This window comes from Lissotriton helveticus, chromosome 7 (genome assembly GCF_964261635.1).
Source record: "Lissotriton helveticus chromosome 7, aLisHel1.1, whole genome shotgun sequence".
NCBI lineage: Eukaryota > Metazoa > Chordata > Amphibia > Caudata > Salamandridae > Lissotriton > Lissotriton helveticus.
In genome coordinates this window covers 403,660,790-403,679,846 of record NC_136068.1, presented here as the reverse complement: position 1 = coordinate 403,679,846, position 19,057 = coordinate 403,660,790, and the positions used below count along the sequence as shown (strand labels likewise).

General features: G+C 45.1%; 1 protein-coding gene across 2 annotated transcripts in view; it reads right to left on the bottom strand.

The window, feature by feature from the left end:
- Positions 1–19,057, bottom strand: part of LOC144766786 (calcium-binding protein 5-like) — a 244,194-nt gene that overhangs the window by 99,865 nt on the left and 125,272 nt on the right. The window contains exon 3 of one of the 2 annotated variants that reach the window (XM_078650518.1): positions 5,809–5,843. The exons of the other annotated variant lie outside the window; for it this stretch is intronic. Coding sequence (XP_078506644.1) covers positions 5,809–5,843 — 35 coding nt within the window. The remainder of the gene's footprint in view (positions 1–5,808; positions 5,844–19,057) is intronic. 2 annotated transcript variants of the gene reach the window in all.

The following is a 19,057-nucleotide window of genomic DNA, read 5'->3' as shown; positions in this document are numbered from 1 at the left end:
GCCAAGTTTCAGTAACCCAACACAAATACATCATGGGTAAGAGCAATGTAATTTCCCAGTGTCCAAAGAACATCATTGTGCTCCCTCCTGTGGCAATACATGCTGCCACCGTTAGAAGGGACTTAAGGCACAAATACAGCACCTTGGGGCACTTGTCACTGTGCATTTACTGTCTTCCAACAAATTCTCTCTTTATGTCATGAGCAGATAGAGATGGATTATAGTGCCCTATAAATTTTCGGATTTTAAACTGCTAATATAACTTAGTGGGCTACTACACTTGCTGCTGAAATGTTCCATAATCTGTGGCTTCACATGTTCAAGTCTTGCTGACCGGCCTTTCATTTCCGATAAAAGGGTAGTACAACAAGCACTAAAAATGTGAATGTCCTGCAATCCGTATAATAACTCTGAAATGCTAGGTCTGTGTGCAAGGGCTGAGTGGGCATGCTGTAGATTATTTATTGTGAATGTTGTAAGAATGTGATGATGCATGGGATGCTGCTGCCTGCTGGGTGAGGCCGGGGAGCTGATTACGGTTGAAGGGTGAACTGAGCCCCAACCATATCTATCGGGTTGTGGTTGGTTGTATTCTAAGGGCCTAACAAGGAATAAAGAACTTAACTCCTACCTGAATGAATTTAGACTCTCATATGAAGACCCTGCATCTCCAACTACAACAGTGTCCCTGATCTGGAAAAACAGCACACCATATTTGAGCAGCCAATGAATATGATGTGTTGGGGGATTTTTAAGGATAAAGTCATTAACTCACTTAGACTACTAATGTTAATAGCTATTAATTAAATCACAGATGTATTTTTGTCAGAAGTTATGAAAAACCAAGGGCCACAGTTTTCACAAATATGGGTCTAAAGCCTAGTGGACACAATCAAACATTCTAGAATCTTGACAATAAGAAAAATTGATGGAGTACGAAGATAAGAGATGAGGGTGATAAAAAGAGGGTGTTAGGATAAAAAAGATGAGGGTAAGAAAAAAGAAAAGACAAGACAAATGGTAAGGAAAGAGGCGGATGAAATCAAAGTGAAGGAGTGAAGCTAAGGGAGGAAAGGTGATGGTGATTAAAAAGGTATAGGGTTCGATAAATGGGACCTTATTGGAATGTCCCAGATTAAAGACCTCTGAGTCAAAGATGAAATCCTTTCCTTTGCCTCCCTTCACCAGCAACATAGCCTGACAGACACTGAACATTATAGGTATCTCCAAGTTCGACACACCCTCCATGCGCACCTCACTAAAGAAGTCCCCCCTCCCAGACGCCTCCCCCTTGGAAGATAGAGTACTCAATGGCCACCTTCCCGAAAACACCATCTCCCTGATGTACAAAAAACTAATTAACAATATGGATGACCCGCTTCAGTCCCTCAAGGAGAAATGGATGAGGGATGGCCTAGAACTGGATGAGGAAGACTGGCGAGAGGCAGTCTCCTCCCCGCTGGAGGTGGTGGTACAGGCCAGGTTACGTTTAGTACAACTTAAAATTTTACAAAGGATCTACGTCACTGGGCTGAGGTTGGTCCATATGGGCAGGACAGATAGGGGGAGTGCAGATGCGGGTGTGGGGAGGTTGGCACTTTTGAACAATTGTGAACACATACAAACTTATTGGCATGCCTTACATGGCACACTTCGTGAAGTACTCATAATCGACTTACAGCTGGAGGTACGGAGGTGCCTCCTAAACATTTGGGAACCAACTGACTTTACCTCTTCCACTAAGCAATGGGCGACTCTGGCAGTAATGATCGCTAAAAGAAACATAGCACAATATTGGGAGGCTCACCAACCGCCCACATTAGGAAAATGGAAGGAAGATTTAGACTGGTGCATGTTCTGGGAAAAGTCAGTCTATGTAGCCAGAGGATGTCCCAAGAAATGGAACATGGTGTGGGGGCCTTGGAACTCATATAGACGAAATATCTGCACCCCATCGGCATCCCTGAATGATGGCGAGACTCTTGTAAACCCCTAATGGTCATATATTGTTCATTGTGATTTGATTGTATGTGAACCAAGTTGGAAGCTTGGAAGATGTATTGTCTTCTGCTCATGTGTCCATGTGATGTGTTATGTCGATGATGTTTAATAAAAATAATTTTAAAAGGTGTAGGGCAAATTGCCAAATATCTCACCTCAGAGTCCCTAGTTCAGGCCATCATCTCTTATTCTCTCAAGGTTGGATTATGTCAACTCTCTATATGTTGGCTTATCCAAAGGCTTATTTAAAAAGACTCCAAATTGTCCAGAACCAGACAGCCTGTCTTATCTACAAACAACCTAAACATTGCCATGTCTCCCCCATGATGAAGGACCTTCACTGGCTACCTGCTAAACAAAGAATTATCTTCAAAGTCGGCTGTACTATTTTCAAATTACTTCATAGCAAAAGGCCCGCTTCATCAATTTTCAAATCATTGAATACACCCCAAATTTCCTTTTATGTTGTGGTCACTTCAACTTTTGTATCAGTTTCTCATTTCAAGAAGAAGAGACTGGGTGGCACCAGGTTCTCAGTTATGGCCCCCAAACTATGGCACTCCCTCCTGCCCCAAGATAAAATCTACAACATGCTACCCTAAATTCAGGAAATCATTAAAAAAAACTACAACTAACGCACCACTTCCACTATCTATCACCTCCTGTTCCCCACTGGCGCCATGAACGTGCACTTTATAAACACAGTAACATAGCATACCGGTTTATAGAATTGGGCCGGAGCCTGCTCAGAGTGTGTCTGGCTCCATTAGCTGTAGTGCCATCACCATATGAAAGGTTAAAAGTAACTTATCGCCTCCTTTGGTTTTTCTTCCTCTGTCTGATTGGCCCACCATCCAGATCACCTGTTGTGATGTGATTGCTTAAAGAGCATTCTCTAATGTTTTGTTTTGCTCTCTTCATTATTCTGAAATACAACCTAAATCTCTGAGCAACTTAATAGCTGCCCCTGCTGCTTCTTACTCTGAAAAACTGTTTTCCTCATCGCAATCAATTCTCCACGTTGAGTTTGCAAGCTAAAGGCTTTGTCGGGTTAACCTCCTTATACAACCTTCCTCCCTGACAAACTGCTTCTATGAACTTCTCATCCTTTATTATGAAAGTTAGATCACCTTTCCTTGTGGTTCAGTCCATTACACTTCCCATGTTCTTTTCCCCACCACATCCATCCAAGTAAGATTTAAGGTTACACCGGCTGGACCCATGTCATGCCCTCAGCTTCTATATTAATAGTAAAAAGGAGCATCACATTGATGAATAGCTGTTTATTGATTTCACTGGTGCTAAGGAGATAGCAAAACACACAAGATGATGGACTGAATGTTGCATATTGGCAAAACATTTATCCCCAGTCACAGATCTGGGTTTAATCCATCGTTATTTTTCTCACCACGCCACCCCAGTTCAGACATGGCCACATGCAAATCAGTCTTGACCCTGTGCCTCATGGGAACAGTCCAGCCCGAACTGCCAAGCCATGTCTTCCCTGGACCAGAATCAAGCATCCTAGGAACGGTTTCTGGCTATCAGCCATCATCAGCCAGGATAGCCTGACTCCAGTGGCGTAGTGAGCACAGGACCCATGCCTGGGCATACCCTTCCCACATAGGGCGAACAGCAAAACACACAAGAGGATGGACGGAATGTTGCACATCGGCAAAACATTCACCCCCAGTCACAGATCTGGGTTTAATCCATCGTTATTTTGCTCGCCACTCCAGTTCAGACATGGCCATATGCAAATCAGTCTTGACCCTGTGCATCATGGGAACAGTCCAGCCCGAACTGCCAAGTCATGTCTTCCCTGGACCGGAATCAAGCATCCTAGGACCGATTTCTGGCTATCAGCCGTCATCAGCCAGGATAGCTTGACTCCAGTGGCGTAGTGAGCACGGCGCCCACGTCTGGGCAACCCTTCCGACATAGGGCGAACAGCAAAACACACAAGATGATGGACGGAATGTTGCACATTGGCAAAACATTTCCCCTAGTCACAGATCACTAGCTCCCCCTGCTGGTCTCGATAGCCCGCCTGACCGCCAGACCGCCAGCTGCTGCGGCACAGTGCTCCGTTTCGGGTCTTGGGCCACTGCCTGCATCCATGGACCTGTGGACCTGAGGACGTGTGGGCACCTGCACGCCAGACCGCCGGACCAGATCGGAGGCTACTGAGGCGGAGTGTTCAGTCTCGGCCTGTGGACGTGTGGGTGGGCTGCGGGCTGTGGGTTTGTGAGTCCGCGGGTCTGTGGCGGCCGGGCTTCTCGGCACGGCTGGGCTGAACCTTGAAGTGGAGCTCCGCTCCGCGACTCCCGAAAACGCCAGGAAAACACCGGCGCATGAGAAGTGGCGGAGAGCCGCGAGCCAGCGAGCCTGAGCACTTCGCAGCGCGGATCCGCCCACGGAACAGCGTGGTGCGGCGGAGGTGCCAAGCCGGAGGTGCCAAGCAAGGCCAGGTGCCTTACAGTGCGGCCAGGAGCCGACTAGGACTAAGACTGAGCCCGCCGCCGCACACAGGGAAGGGCAAATCCTCCATTCTTGGTGTTGGAGTGGCAGTAGACTCACGCCATTTCTTCCCTCCACCTGCAGGACCCTGGCACCATCTCTCATGCCATCTTTGACGCCATTTCTGATACGCATCTGAGCGAGCTGGCTCAGAGTTTGGTTGGATCGGAGGAAAGAGCGAGAGGCCGGAGGTCCGGAGACAAGGGGTGAGTTAGAGGAAAATGATTTAAGTACCTACGTAGCCTTCTCTGTTGGTTTGAATAGTGCCTGCAAGAAAAAATGCTCTCGCTATCACAACCTCGCTATCTCTGTTGCCTTGATCCAAACCAGCACTTCCCTACCACTGGATAACTGTCTCATTAGCAAACTGACAGCAGTCGCTTGCTTTTTCAAGCCTTCCCATATTAGACAGGACCTGCACATATTGTAACTATCATTTCCAAACTCAGACATCTCATCTTCTTTAAGTTTAAAGACTAGGCGACTGCTAGACATCCTCGCGCAGAATAACTATGTGGACAAGGAACGCAGGTCTTATACAACCCCAGTCCAATTATCGCCCTCATAAGTCCGCAAGACGCCAAAAAGCCAGGATGCTATACCCTGTGGGTAAACACAACACAAGATATTATACAACCCTACAGGATAGGACCCCACATGATTGGAAACAATCGGGAGAAGAATGGATAAACTCCTCCCCAGTTTCTGGGTCAGCTCTTAGGACGAATACTAAAAACACAAACACAACTATAAAGGGGGCTACAGGTATAACAGGAAGCCTGTGTAATCATGTCGAAATGGACAAAAGAGACTGTAATAAAAACACAAATAATAACAGTATCAGTACTTGCAGTAGCAACAGCCCCAAAGGCAGCAACGATATCAGGAAATATTTTCTACATTGCCCAAAACAAGGTAATTCCATTGCCTATGGAAAATCAATTGATATATTTCCCGATGCCTCCAGGCTGGATACATATGGACCTAATGCTAACAAACCATCATGTACTGTTAAAAATGAACTTTTGAACCAAAAGTCCTCATCGGGTGTTCCTCTCTCACCAAAAGTTTTGATTGTGAAGGACAACAAAATACAAACCGAAGAATATTTAATCGACCACAACCCGATCAAAGCCAATGATTCAGGAACCAATACACTGGTGCCCATAAATTCATCTAACAACCCCCCAGAACCACAACCTATTGTTGCTCCAGAGGGAAGTGAAACAAATAAGGAACCTTACATCTTAACAGAATACACCGCGAACATCAAGGACAATTGCACACTCCTGAAATCTCAGTCGGGTTCTCTGACTGCTCCGCTTGTTCCCATAAAATCGGGGCACGATGACGTGGCACCCCTACGAAACGAAAATCCTGTTTCAGATTTGGAGCAAAATTTAACAAACTGAAACGAACAGTTGCCGTTCTTGGAATAAAGCTTGGCTCCACAAAGAATAGAAAATCACCTTGCACTAATTAACGAGGCCTTGATATCAATGGGAAATGCAGCAATAATGCATGCGGACAAACTAGATATCCAAATAAACATTCTGCAATCCGTAACAAGCCTGATTTCCGGAGTGGATTTAAAACTGGAACATTTAAACTCCTTAATACGCAGAGCGCAGGCAGACACAGAGGTAATGATGAAACCTAACGACTGCGGGTGCTCCCCGATACTGCTGTCTTTGGGAAAACTCCCGGAAGTAATGAGCACATTAGTCATGGATCTCAAGCATGAGGCAAATAGAAGGAGGAGTAACACAACATGCTCCTCCCCTCAAAATCCAATGCAGAGAGTAAGTGCAAAGATCATACACAACGGGAAAAATATGACAAAAGCCACGTACTCACCTTCAAGACCAAGGGGAGATCCAATAAATAAAACAACTACAAGGGAGAATCAGCCTATTTTGGATCTAAACCAATGTTCACAGGCTAACCAGGACAGCCTAGTGAGAACCCAGGATACTCCCAGCAATAACATCAATGAACCAAAAGGCCTATTGAGCCCCAACTTTCTGGCTCCAAACCTAAACTTACAGTCAAAATCACAATTCTACCAAATAACTAATAATAGTCCTGGGAAACTGGACGATTTAAAACCATCTCCCTCAGTGCGAAAATCCTTATCAAGGAAAAACAAGAAATAACTGAAAAAGTTAAACAAAACAAAAAAAGACAAAAGTTACACAAAAGGGAAAATCGAGCATTGGTTTGCACCAGCGAACAAGAACAACAAAGACACCAGCAGTGAGAACCAGAAGGGTCGGGGTCTGACCGTTGCAGATCAAAATAGAGACACACAAATAAATGGAACACCTACCATGGTAACATCTCCTAAAAGCCTACCATGCGCCTCAAGCGAAAATTCGATTAAAGTTTCGATTGAAAGATCTCTCGCGCCCAGTGGTATCTTGCATTATGTACAGGGCCCACAGGTCTACAAGCCCGGCCAAGATATCACGCACAAACATGACTCTGTAGAGATAATTGCCCACAAGGACCCCCAAACTGAATTTACATCTAACGCTCAACGGGAGAAAAACACTATTCAAGCAAGTCATAAAGACTGCCAACTTCTCTCGGACCACACTATCACCTCTAGGATTGACTCACATATCCGCATCGCAAATACAAATTGGACCGAGGGGGGATTGGTCCTAGGTGACAACCCCACGCGGAACTTATGTGTGCCTCTTGAAACTCCTACGGCTTCTTTCAATACACTTAATCCCATCCAGTCGTTTGGCCCAGACCTCGAAAACCCAAAAGTATTGCTATATCCCGAATACATCTCGCAAGGGAGCTGGGACATCCTCAATAGAGGGAACCTCCTGAAACTCTGCAAAAGCATTCCAGGTCTGGAGAATATAAAAACAACAAACATTGAGAGGGTGGCTTTTTCTGGTCCAGGGCCTAGCGAACAAAACGAAACGACTGAGATAACCTTTTCCAACTTGAATGCATTGAAAGGATATAAAACACAATTGGACAATTGGGGCATAAAAATTAAGCCTCCTCTTCCTACAAAATATCCAGAGATTCTGAAAAATAAAGGGCCAAATTACCAACAGAGAGACGAAGACTTGAAGGGACGGAAAAACATGATCATTAATCATCTAACTCCACCCGCCACCGGATCCATCTTACATGGCTCAATAGGTGGCACACAAGCAATACAGCTGAGTAGCAATCTAATCCAAATCTTTAAACATACAGAAGGAGGGGATGTACGACATTACAACGCATGCTTTTACCACGCATGCTTTTACATCGCGAGTTTTACAACGCATACCATTACAACGCATAGTGCTTTGGGGCGCTGGATAGTGAATAGTTTAATTTACTATTCCAACTCCAGTCCCTGTGGATAGTAGGGAAGGTGTTGGATAGTACATTAAACCTATTCCCTATCCTAGAGCGCCCCCCAGTGCAATGCGCAGTGCGTCGTAAAGGCACTGCATGGTAATAGTTGCATTGTAAAGGATGTTTCCCGAAGGAGGTAATCGCTCCTGCTCAATTATGGGACGGAGTAGCAAAGATTGGTCTTGGCTCCCCCAGGCCTTAAATTCGACTTCCTAATATTAATATTGGTGATTTGCCGAATAATCACCTGATACCAACAAAGATTACCACGGGCTATACCCGGCATAACAGGTTTGTAATGAGTAATATCAGAGAACCTTGTTAGGACGACTGATTGCCACATGTGTGTCGAGTCTGCGCAGGAGCAGGAGCAGCACAGAAGTGAGCAGTGAGCTGTGCACGGAGCGGAGGGAGCAGTGTGGAGTGCTAGGAGCGGGCGACGAGGCAGGGTTGCGACGAGCCTCCAGCCGAAGCACGAGTGATGAGCCCCGAGCACCGGTCAGAAGCTGCAAGAGGCGCTGAGGGCGACGGTGACGGCGTGCGGGTGGGCGGGCGGGTGTGTGCTTGCGGCTTGTGGCTCCATTCCCCGTGGCTGCAGCCCCTGACCTGCCCTGCTCTGCTCCGCCATAGCCTCCAGCACAATCTTTAACACCCGGGCGCTTAGCGTTTGACACGCGGCAGGCAGCAGGTAGCAGGCAGTAGGCGGCGAGCTCGGGTTGGAGCGCTGCTCACGGCCTCTGTCTCTGCCCATATCAGCCTCACGTCGCCTCACGTTGCCCTACCTCATTGCACCACCACCACCGCATCACTACCACGGACCCGGCCGGTGAGTTGGGAGAGTCGGGGAGCGCCGGGAGAGCTTTCTGCACACCTGCACCTCTCTGCATCCCTCTGCTCCCTCCTTCAATGGCGCCCTAGAGCTCAGTGAGGCTCAGTGAGGCTCGAGGCATAGTGGACACAGCTTCCCGGTCTGCACGGAGAAAAGTCATCTTCACAATCGTTGCTGAAGTCTGAGAGCCATTTCCGAGTGGCGTTATTGGCATTTCAAGCAGGATTCCATCATCAAACACAGCCTGGAAGGTGCGCTGTTTAATCTTTCGTTTATTTGCTGTTTATCGTGGATGCAGCAAGTGTACTCAGTTGGAGTCGGAGTCGGAGTTGGGGAAAATGCCAGAGAGACGCCAGAGAGACGCCAGAGACGCCAGAGTCGCCGGATCTGTGTGAAGGCACACAGGGGGCAAGGGGGCAAGGAGGCACAGAGCCAGTAAAAGGACGTGAAAGGGGCTATAGCCACAGCCGCAGAAAATGAGATCTGGGAAAACGCGACAACTAGCGGATTGTAAAAAAAAACAAAAAAAGGAAGGAAGACAAAAGATAAAACAACAGAGGACCAACTGAGCCCAAGGGAGAGGTTGGTTTCGGCACCTACGCCAGATGCTACAAAGTCTCCCACACGAAAGTTAGGGCTCTTAAAATTCTTCTACCTAAAAGATCCCATCGCAGCGATCTACGCACCAACAGCTGAGGCTAATTGCTTGCCGAACCCCCTCTCTCCAACAAACGCACCTTCCCCACCGGCCGAACACCGGACAGATAAGATTAACGATCAGCAAAGGTCCAATTACTTAGTACAACCCAGGACCCGCTCACCACAGGGGAAATTAACGGTCGTCACTGCACAAGTGCACCATCCATACCCCAATTCGGGAGCAAAAGGTTATACCGACAATTCAAAGGATATCGGGGAAAATAGCCCCGTAAGGGAAATCAGACAGAGGGAGATTAACAACACCACACCCACCAAACTGACTAAAGAAATGCCTCTTAAAGGCTTAACAAGTCCAAAGGACGGGCTAACAAGCCATACCAATTTAGTTACTACATCGCCGTGTGATGAGGCCCCATGGCAAAAACCACTGTTTTTTTCAAACGACTTCGAACTGGAGGAATTAACAGAGAGAATTTCCACGTACCTAGACACAAAAGGCAGAGCCCTACGAACTGATTTCAGTGCCAAACCCCAACATCTAAACCCGGGCTTGGCCATGTCCCCTCCACGACATCAAATAGAAAACAGAGACCAACAAAACTTTACAATAAATGACAGTAACATTATGTCAATACATTTTAATCATCCAAATCCAACTGATCCAATAACAATTTCATCATGCAGCACGACAGGTCCAGGCTTTAAAGACCTAAGAAAGTCTCAAGAAGACCCCCCCTTCTACACCATGGACAAGGACTTTATTAAGCTCTCTAGATCAAGCCATAAAAGCCCTGAACTTCCAATCTTCTAAAATGGAGGTGCAGATTGACCTCTTTACGTTAGTGGCAGGCCATATCGCGGGCATAAACACAAAATTGGACGCAATCGCGACACTAATAACAAATCAGGGAAAATTCGAGGCTAATTCTTGCATTAACAAACTACCGTGCGACTGTGGATGTGGAACAATAATAGAAAAGTTAGCAAGCTTGCCGACAATCCTGACGGCGATCCTTGGGGAGGTGAAACTCTCCCGCAACCCGGTGGAAAAGGAATTTTGCCAAAGTCCGGAAAAGTCACCCTTCACCACTACTACGAGCAGAAAAGAGCCCATAACCAATATCCCGCATTGGGATACAGATCACAACCAATGGGAAGGGGAAGTTGATCCAGAAAGGTCAGCTAGAGTCAGTGAAGTAAAGCAGTACCCCAAAGAAGCCATTAGGGAGGAAAAACCAACAAAGAGACAAAAGAAAAAGGCGAGAAAAGCAAGATTAAAGTACACACAGCAACAAAACACAGATCAAGGCGAATTCCTCCTGATCTTTAAAGAAAACACCCTGCAAAAAATGAATGTGTTAGTCTTGCCCACGCCTCAAGGCGACAAGGAGGGTCATCCTCATTCACCAGACAAGCAGGGTATTCAAAGCCTTAGGAGGGTTGTAACACCTTGCCAAGAACTTATTGAAACACCGTTGAACCAACCAGTTCCAACAAACATCTTGAAGACACGGGCACACATCCATCAAAAAGAAATAAGCTCAGACGCAAGGAAAGACCCTAAATCATGGCAAGGAATTAATGAGCCCACTAATATAAGCGAGAATGGAGGACCAGAGCAAACAAAGTTAAAATGTGATCCGGGAGAAAATTTTACAACGCAAAGTTTGCCCAAACAAATTTCTTGTAACCAGAACACACCGGCAAAACTGGTGACAATCATAAACGGAAAGCAAGAACAAGTATCAGATCGAAAGTCGAACAATGTACAATCACCCATATGTGTCACAGTTTTGGAAAACGTGCACAGTTGCGCACTAGCCGATATGAAGTCCAAGTGCCCTGAAAAGGAGCAGTATAAATCACATCAAAATCATCGCTCAACAATCTTAACAAAATTGGAGAAAAGGAATCGGGAACAGGAAACCCACTCCACAAAATCCAATCTTTGTGATTTAACAAGCCCACACAAGATCAAAGTAGGCTTTGTACAAGGGTCTAAAGAACCCCCTTATCACTTTGACTCCCTCCAACATAAAATTATATTTACCCCAGAATACCCAACAAAGGGTCCACAGGACATCCTAAATCGAGGAAACCTGCTAAAACTGTTTCATGCTATACCAGCATTAAGCGAGATAACATCGCAGGATATATTGGCGGTCAAATTCCAAAAAAATCATTACCAGCCAGACACTGAAGAGACTGTGACAACATGGGCCACAAAAGCTAACGCAGATAAGATCTTTTCCCCAAAACATCTATTTGAGTCATGGGGTATATCGATCACCCAACATATACGCTCAGGATACCCCTATCCTTTACAAGTCATTAATTCCAAAGGAATAATGGGCAATGGGAAAAGAGGAGCCCCCTACTCTTGTCTACTAGGCGCACGTGCATCCTCACCACAACCTTCAGGTATAAGGGATAAGGTTTACCAAAATGGAATGGAGCAAACAACAAGACTGCGCAGCCGGGAACGAATGGATTGGTCCTGGGTCCCCATGGCCCTGGGCAAAAAGGCAACCTAACCCGGAGCAAAAAATGTTCCTGACAACTGGCATGAGGAAGGACAAACACAGTGCCAGCGAACCAACGCGCCTCGTAATTTGCTCATGGAACATACATGGGTTCCAAGAAATGGAGAGAGACCATGACACACTTTCCTTTTTTCAGCAACAAGACGTAATCCTGATACAAGAGTCGTGGAAACAAACACCGACCGTAATATCAGGATTCAAGGACTACCACATTTGGGCAGAAAGAACCTCTAAATTCTGTCAACCTATATTTCCCAAAAATTCAACTGGGAAGCGGAAAAACTGGATGTGGGGTTAAATTGGGTTCAAGTGACTAAAATTTCTGACTCATTGATAGTTGGGAATGAAAAGTGGAATATGCTAATCATTAACGTTTACATCCATCCTGACAGGAAGCAACATGAAGAAAAGCACGCTAGTTTAGTCTCTCTGATAAAATTGTTTCAAAGACTACACTTAGGATGCCAGCTGTTCATCGCAGGGGACTTCAACTGCAATTTAACGCGGAAGAAGGGGGCAAAGGGTAACACGTCTTTGACTAGTGGCGGTTCAAGACTAGTAACCAAGTTAAGAGAACTCGGTCTGACGATCTTGAACGGAAACACAAGGGGGGATAGGCCGGCAAGTATAACATACCTAAGTAGAAAGACTACCTCTACAATCGATTTCACCTTCGTAAGTGAAAAGCTCATCCCAAGCATTGAGACATTCCAAATTACTCAAAGGCCAGAAAGCGACCATTTCCCCCAACTAACTATCTTGAATACAGGGCCCACTTTGGCACCGAACATGTCCAGCCTACTACATCACACCTCAAAATATAATCTAAAGAAACTAAAATGGCGAGGCGAAGGGATGGAAAATATCCAGTCTGTTGCAAAAATACGATTAGCCAACCAGGGGACCGAAAAAAAAGAAGATCCGGTAAGAAACTGGGAGCAATCGACATCTGATTTGCTTCATAAGTTTCCAACAACGTCTGTGAAACAGAGTAAGCGTACCCTCAAGAAGGATCCCTGGTTCAACATGGAATTAAGAACAAAAAAAAGAGGGGTCGCGAAAGAGGTCCGAGCGTTAGCCCGAGAAAAAAAACTGGGGCGTAGGATAAATAAGGGAAACTTGATTGCAGCCAGAAACTCCTATAGAAAATCATTGAATGCAGCGAAATCCGCCTACAAGGAAAGGTTGTGGCTTAATCTCCTAAGTGCAGGGAAACAGTCTAACAGTCGGGACTTTTGGGGCATTATAAATGAGTTAACCAAAGGATCAAAACTCCAACAGGAAGCAGGTGTGGGAGCCAGTGCCTGGATCGGGCATGTACAAACCTTGTATGGTACATCGGTTGCAGGCCCGATGAACGAGTTAAGGACAACTAACACAAACAAGGAAGCTCTGAGCAGATTAAACAAATCAGATATCAAAGGCCCAGAGACAGAGGAGAAATCAAAAGAAGAGCTTACACTTCCGGATCTAATAAATAGAGGCGATTTATGTAAAATAATATCAGGATTAAAAGCTGAAGGAGCGGCTGGCCCAAATGGGCTGCCAAATGCCTTTTTCAAATATGATCCGGCCTTTTGGGCTGACAACCTAGCACCGCTTTTTAACCATATCTATAAAGAAGATCAGATCCCGCCATCTTGGAAGGGCAGTGTCATCCACCCAATTTACAAGCACTGTGATCATCGTAAACCAACAAATTATAGGTTAATATCGCTAATAGACGTGGAGGCAAAGCTCTACGCCTCCTGCATCCTTTTAAACCTCCAAGACTGGATCACAGAAACAAATATAATCCCCCGGATGCAAACAGGCTTCAGACAGAAAATGGGAACAATTACAAACCTGACTAGCCTGTCATTGCTAATGGACAGAGCGGCAGAGAAGGAAGCTCGGCTGTATGCATGTTTTGTTGACATTAAATCAGCATTCGACCGGATCAATAGAGAGCGACTATGGGAAAAATTAAAGACCTGGGATGTGCGGATCAATCTATTAAAGGCAATAAAGGCACTATATCAAAGCACTTGGGTAAGAGTGAAACTGGACAATGGAGCCCATACAACCAGGAGCATACCAACGCACCAAGGCCTAAAACAGGGCTGTGTTTTAGCGCCCACACTCTTTAACCTCTTTCTTTCCGACCTCGCAAACGAGTTGGAGACGGACGAAGTTCATCCACCTTCACTGTCAAAACAATGTATTCCTTGTTTGCAATATGCAGATGATATAGTGTTGCTAAGTAAAACGCCCATAGGATTACAAAGAGCTCTTAACAAACTAGTGATATATCTGAATAAGGAAGGGCTGGACCTAAACAAAGAAAAAACAAAAGTGGTCCGCCTAGTAGACCCTAAAAAACTGAGATACACTTGGATGGCAAACGGGGAAAAAGTAGAAGAACAAGAGTCTTACAAATACTTAGGAATCATAATATCTCAGGGAGCAAAACAATCGGAGCACAAAACAGCATTACATGCAAAAGCTCAAAACCTAATTTTTGCTTATCGCTTACTAAAAGCAAAAATGGATTGTCCGAACTACAAGCATCTGCTGGAAGTTATGTCAGCCCAAGTCTTGCCAACCCTGTCCTATGGTCTGGTCACCTGGTGTGGTAAAGTAAAAAGTAAAGTCCACATTTGTAAAGCGCACAATCACCCGTAAGGGTATCTAGGCGCTGGGGGGCCGTCGGGAAGATTAAGCGAGCTATTGCCCAGAGTCACATGGTGCTGGGCTAACCTGCCGCCGGAGCCGGGGATCGAACCGTGGTCCCCAGATTCCAGCGTCAGTCGCCCTGGCCGCGGCGCCACACCTCTTCGTACTCAATGACCTACAAACTAAAATCTATAAGGCGGTTTTTAATCTCCCTAAAAGCGCCTCAGCTTCGCAAATAAGACTTGAATTTGGTCTGCAAAACCAGAAATATAGGAGCATGAGCGGCTTCGTAAAACTGTGTTACAAACTTAGAGCTGCAGATCCAGATTCAATGGACTGGTTAAACTGGGAAGAAATAAAAAAACGAGGGGAGGCCGGAATACCGTGTACTTGGGGAAAGTACCTAAAATTCTGCGTAAAGGAGTTGGAGTTGGAAGCAGCATGGGAAACCGGAATGGACAAAGCAGGTTTCAGTAGACTGGCCAATATATCAGCAAAAAAGAAATCTTTTCAAGAAGATAAAGGTATATTGAAAAAACGACGACATGGCTGGACTATAATAAACTCCTTCACAGCGGGAAAACCATTACACTACTTATCCTCCCATTTTAACAAAGATGTAAAAAGCGCTTTTATGGACTACAGGATGGGCAACCACATTTCAAAGGACTTATTACCTTCCTGTAAAGTAACCCACCAGACTGAACATTGCCGACTATGTGGGTATAAATCTGAATCATTGGCCCACTTTCTGTGCGTCTGTCCGGCACTGCTAGAACAGAGGCAAAGATTTCTGAAACACATCTTCATTAAACTAAATGTTCGCTCCTGCAGACAAGCCGTAATATGTTGGTTGGGAGCGAGTTCCATCATTATGGTGTGCAGAGGAACAAAATTTATGGCTGAGGTAAAAAAAAACGGCTGAGTTATGTCGAACAGGGGGAAGGTCAATAGGTGGGCTACTCGGCTCCAAAAAGCCAGGGTCCGTAATAGTCGTTTGTTTCCTCATATCAACTGGAGAACTGTAGACATGGGGAGGATCCCAGGAAGAAAAGTAATTTAAAAAATGTTATCTTTATTTCATAATTAGCGAGGAAAAACAACGTTAGAAAAATGAATTAAATTGTATTTTTATATATTTTTTATTTATTTTATTTTATTGTGTGTAATTGTAATAATTTTAATTAATTATGCAATAAATCCTTTGACATTGAGTAATATCAGTACCGGTCACGAGTTGGGTAACCATCCAGCACCAACAAATTTCAACGTTGGCCACACTCACCATAACAACTCTACTGCGAACAATCCAACCATCAATATAGTGTCTTGGAACGTCGCCGGGATACATAAAGCCTTGCAAAGTCCAGGAGCAGTTGCACTCATGGCTGGAGCAGACATAATCTGTGTACAGGAAACATGGGCCACCTCCTCTACACCAATAGGGAACTACGCAGAATACTTTAAACCTGCAAACAAGGTTAACATTTTTGGGAGACCGTCAGGGGGCATCTCAACGTATATCAAGCATGCACTGCAAGTAAATTTCTTAACAATACAGAACACTTCAGAAATGTTTCGGGCTGGAATTTTGAAAGGCCTTACAACGATTGATGGCCCGACTCCAATTCTCCTCATCAACGTCTATTATAACCGGCATGGGCCGGACCCAAATGACAAACTGACCCGCCTATTAAATGAGATTGAAACTCTACTGGTACGGTATGCAGATATGGACTCAATTATCTTGGGCGACTTTAACATGCACGATATAGGGCAAACAATTGATGAAAGCCATCACAACGGAAGCACCAGAAGATTCAATGCCCTAATGCGAGTCTATAAGTTGGCAACATCACACTGCCTAACTACAAAAAATAACCCAACAGTACTGATACCTCCTACCTTTAATAATCAGACAACAATTGACTATATTTTACTAAGCGAACGCTTACAAAATCATATGTCAAACTACAATGTTCAACCTCGGATTGAAAGTGACCATGCCGCCCTTACATTAGAGCTGTCCATGAGTGCGAAAATTCGGCATACTGTTCACTGTATTGGAGCCACAAAGGGAGATGAGTTACACAGACTCCTTAGAAGAATCAAATGGGGACCGCTTCCGACCCATAAGTTTGTCGCATGGAAATCAACCTGGAAAGGTTGGCAGACCGGCGGTAATGACCAGGGTAGAATTGGAGAGTGGGGCTCACTCGCATATGACTTAACCCACCAACTTCGAGGGAGCGACAATCAAAGACCTTATGACAATTCCACTTACAAACTGAGATTCCAACCAGCAATTAAGAAATGCTCAAGAGTACTCAACTCTAAACGTAGAGCCTATCGAGGAACCAGATCGGTGACTGCAAAAAATGACTTAAAAGAGGCGGCCAAGATTCGCGCAAAAGTAGTTTGGCAAGTGTAATGTGAAGCAACAGAGCGAAAATGGTTGAAGATCTTTGAGCTGCTTGCCCCCAGCAAGACCCAAGAGTTTTGGCAATACATAAACAAGCTAACCCATGGAACCTCCAATAGAGGGAATCCACTTGATGCAAGGACTTGGACAGCCCACGTAAAAACTCTCTACACCAACGATTCAAAGAAAAACTCAAGTAAAAGAATACCCCTTGAAGAACATCCAAATGAAGAATCTATTGAACCCAAGGCCCCCCTAGCTAACGTTACACCTGCTGAAAGAAAGGTATTAAGAGCAATTTTGAAAAAAATATGCCACAATTGGGCCCCTGGACCAAATGGTCTGCCTGGCTCTCTCTTCAGGGATGACATCAACTTTTGGGCTGAGAACCTGGGTCAGCTGTATGCGGAGTCCAGGCTCCTGGCGGATGTCCCAGACTCCTGGAGGGGATCCCTATTACACCCAATCTATAAAAAAGGGCAAGCACAGATCCTAAGAACTACCGAATGATTGCCTTATTGGACGTGGAGGGCAAGGCATATACAAGTTCTCTCCTTATGGAATTAGTAGATTGGGTCAGCAAGGAGAATTTGCTTCCTTTCTATCAGACAGTGTTCCGCCCGGGAGGCTCTACCATAGATAACATTATAGCCCTATCATATTTAATACAACAGTCAATGGCTCGGGACGACCAGCCGCTTTTTGTCTGCTTCATTGATTATACAGCAGCCTTTGATGGGGTAGATCGAAATATTCTATGGAAGAAATTGGCCGGCTGGAACATCTGTCCGAAACTACTACAAGCCATCAGATCACTGTATACTCAAACGTGGGTAAGAGTTAAACTCTCGTGTGAATCACCACAGAAAAAAATAGTACAGACCATGGGCTAACGCAGGGCTGTGTCCTTGCCCCGCTTCTTTTCAACTTATATACAGCAGATCTGGGCAATGCATTGCATGAAGCAACTTTGGCGACTCCTCGGATTAGGGGAATCAGAATCCAATTGATTCAGTACGCAGATGACCGGGTCCTCCCAGACCATACCAAAGTGGGTCTCCAAAAAGGCTTAACAGCACTAGCAGAGTACAACGCCAAAAACAAGCTGGTTGCAAATCCAACAAAATCCAAGATATTGATCTTTGGCCGCTATCCAAAAAAGAAGTTAATAAAATGGAGACTGGGACCATTAATATTATCCAGCACACAATCATATAACTACCTCGGTGTATGGCTCAGTGAAACTGGTCTGCCACAGGTTCATCGACTCAAGCTCCAGCAGAAAGGCAAAATGGTTACTTATGCCATTTGCAAACTCAATGCCACTTTGGAAAGTCCAACTACTACGGCCATCAAACGAGTTCTGAGGGCAAAATTACTACCCTCCCTCAACTACGCCATACAGGCGTTCCCAGGCAAATTGGGGCAAGACCTCGAAAAAATCAACTGTGCAGCCTACAAAAAGCTATTTTGCCTTCCGTTATGCACAAGGAACACTCTAATTCGCTTGGAATTCAACCTTAACCAGCAATCTCTGGAAGAACTGGCAATTCTGGCAAAATATTACTATCTAACCACTTTAGCACCAGATAACTCAATGAAGTTTGTTATAAATAAAATATTAAAAAGTCGGGTAACCCGTGGTCAGCTGGTATGGCCTCAGCTAAAGACCTTTTGAATCTAGCCACAGAGAACTGGGACCCCAACACAATAAAACATACAACCATCAAAATAGCAATAAAAAAGCAAGTAAGATCTTGTTCACGAAAACTGGACATTGAAGCTTTGACAGCCAGAGGCTTCCATGAGACCCAAAGCTCTCCTCACACTTTAAATGGCCAAAAACCACATCTTGTACAGCCGTTGGGCAGGAAAGCCCTACAAAGGATTCTGGCCGCTAGACTGCATGTGCTCCCCTTAAAACATCTGTATCCTTCAATCAAAGTAAGACCGCGATTACGGAGTGTCTCCTCTGCCATTATAAGCATGAAACATTGACTCACATCCTATTATGTTGCCCTGCCCTTTTCATTCCGTAGAATCCATCTAAGGCCT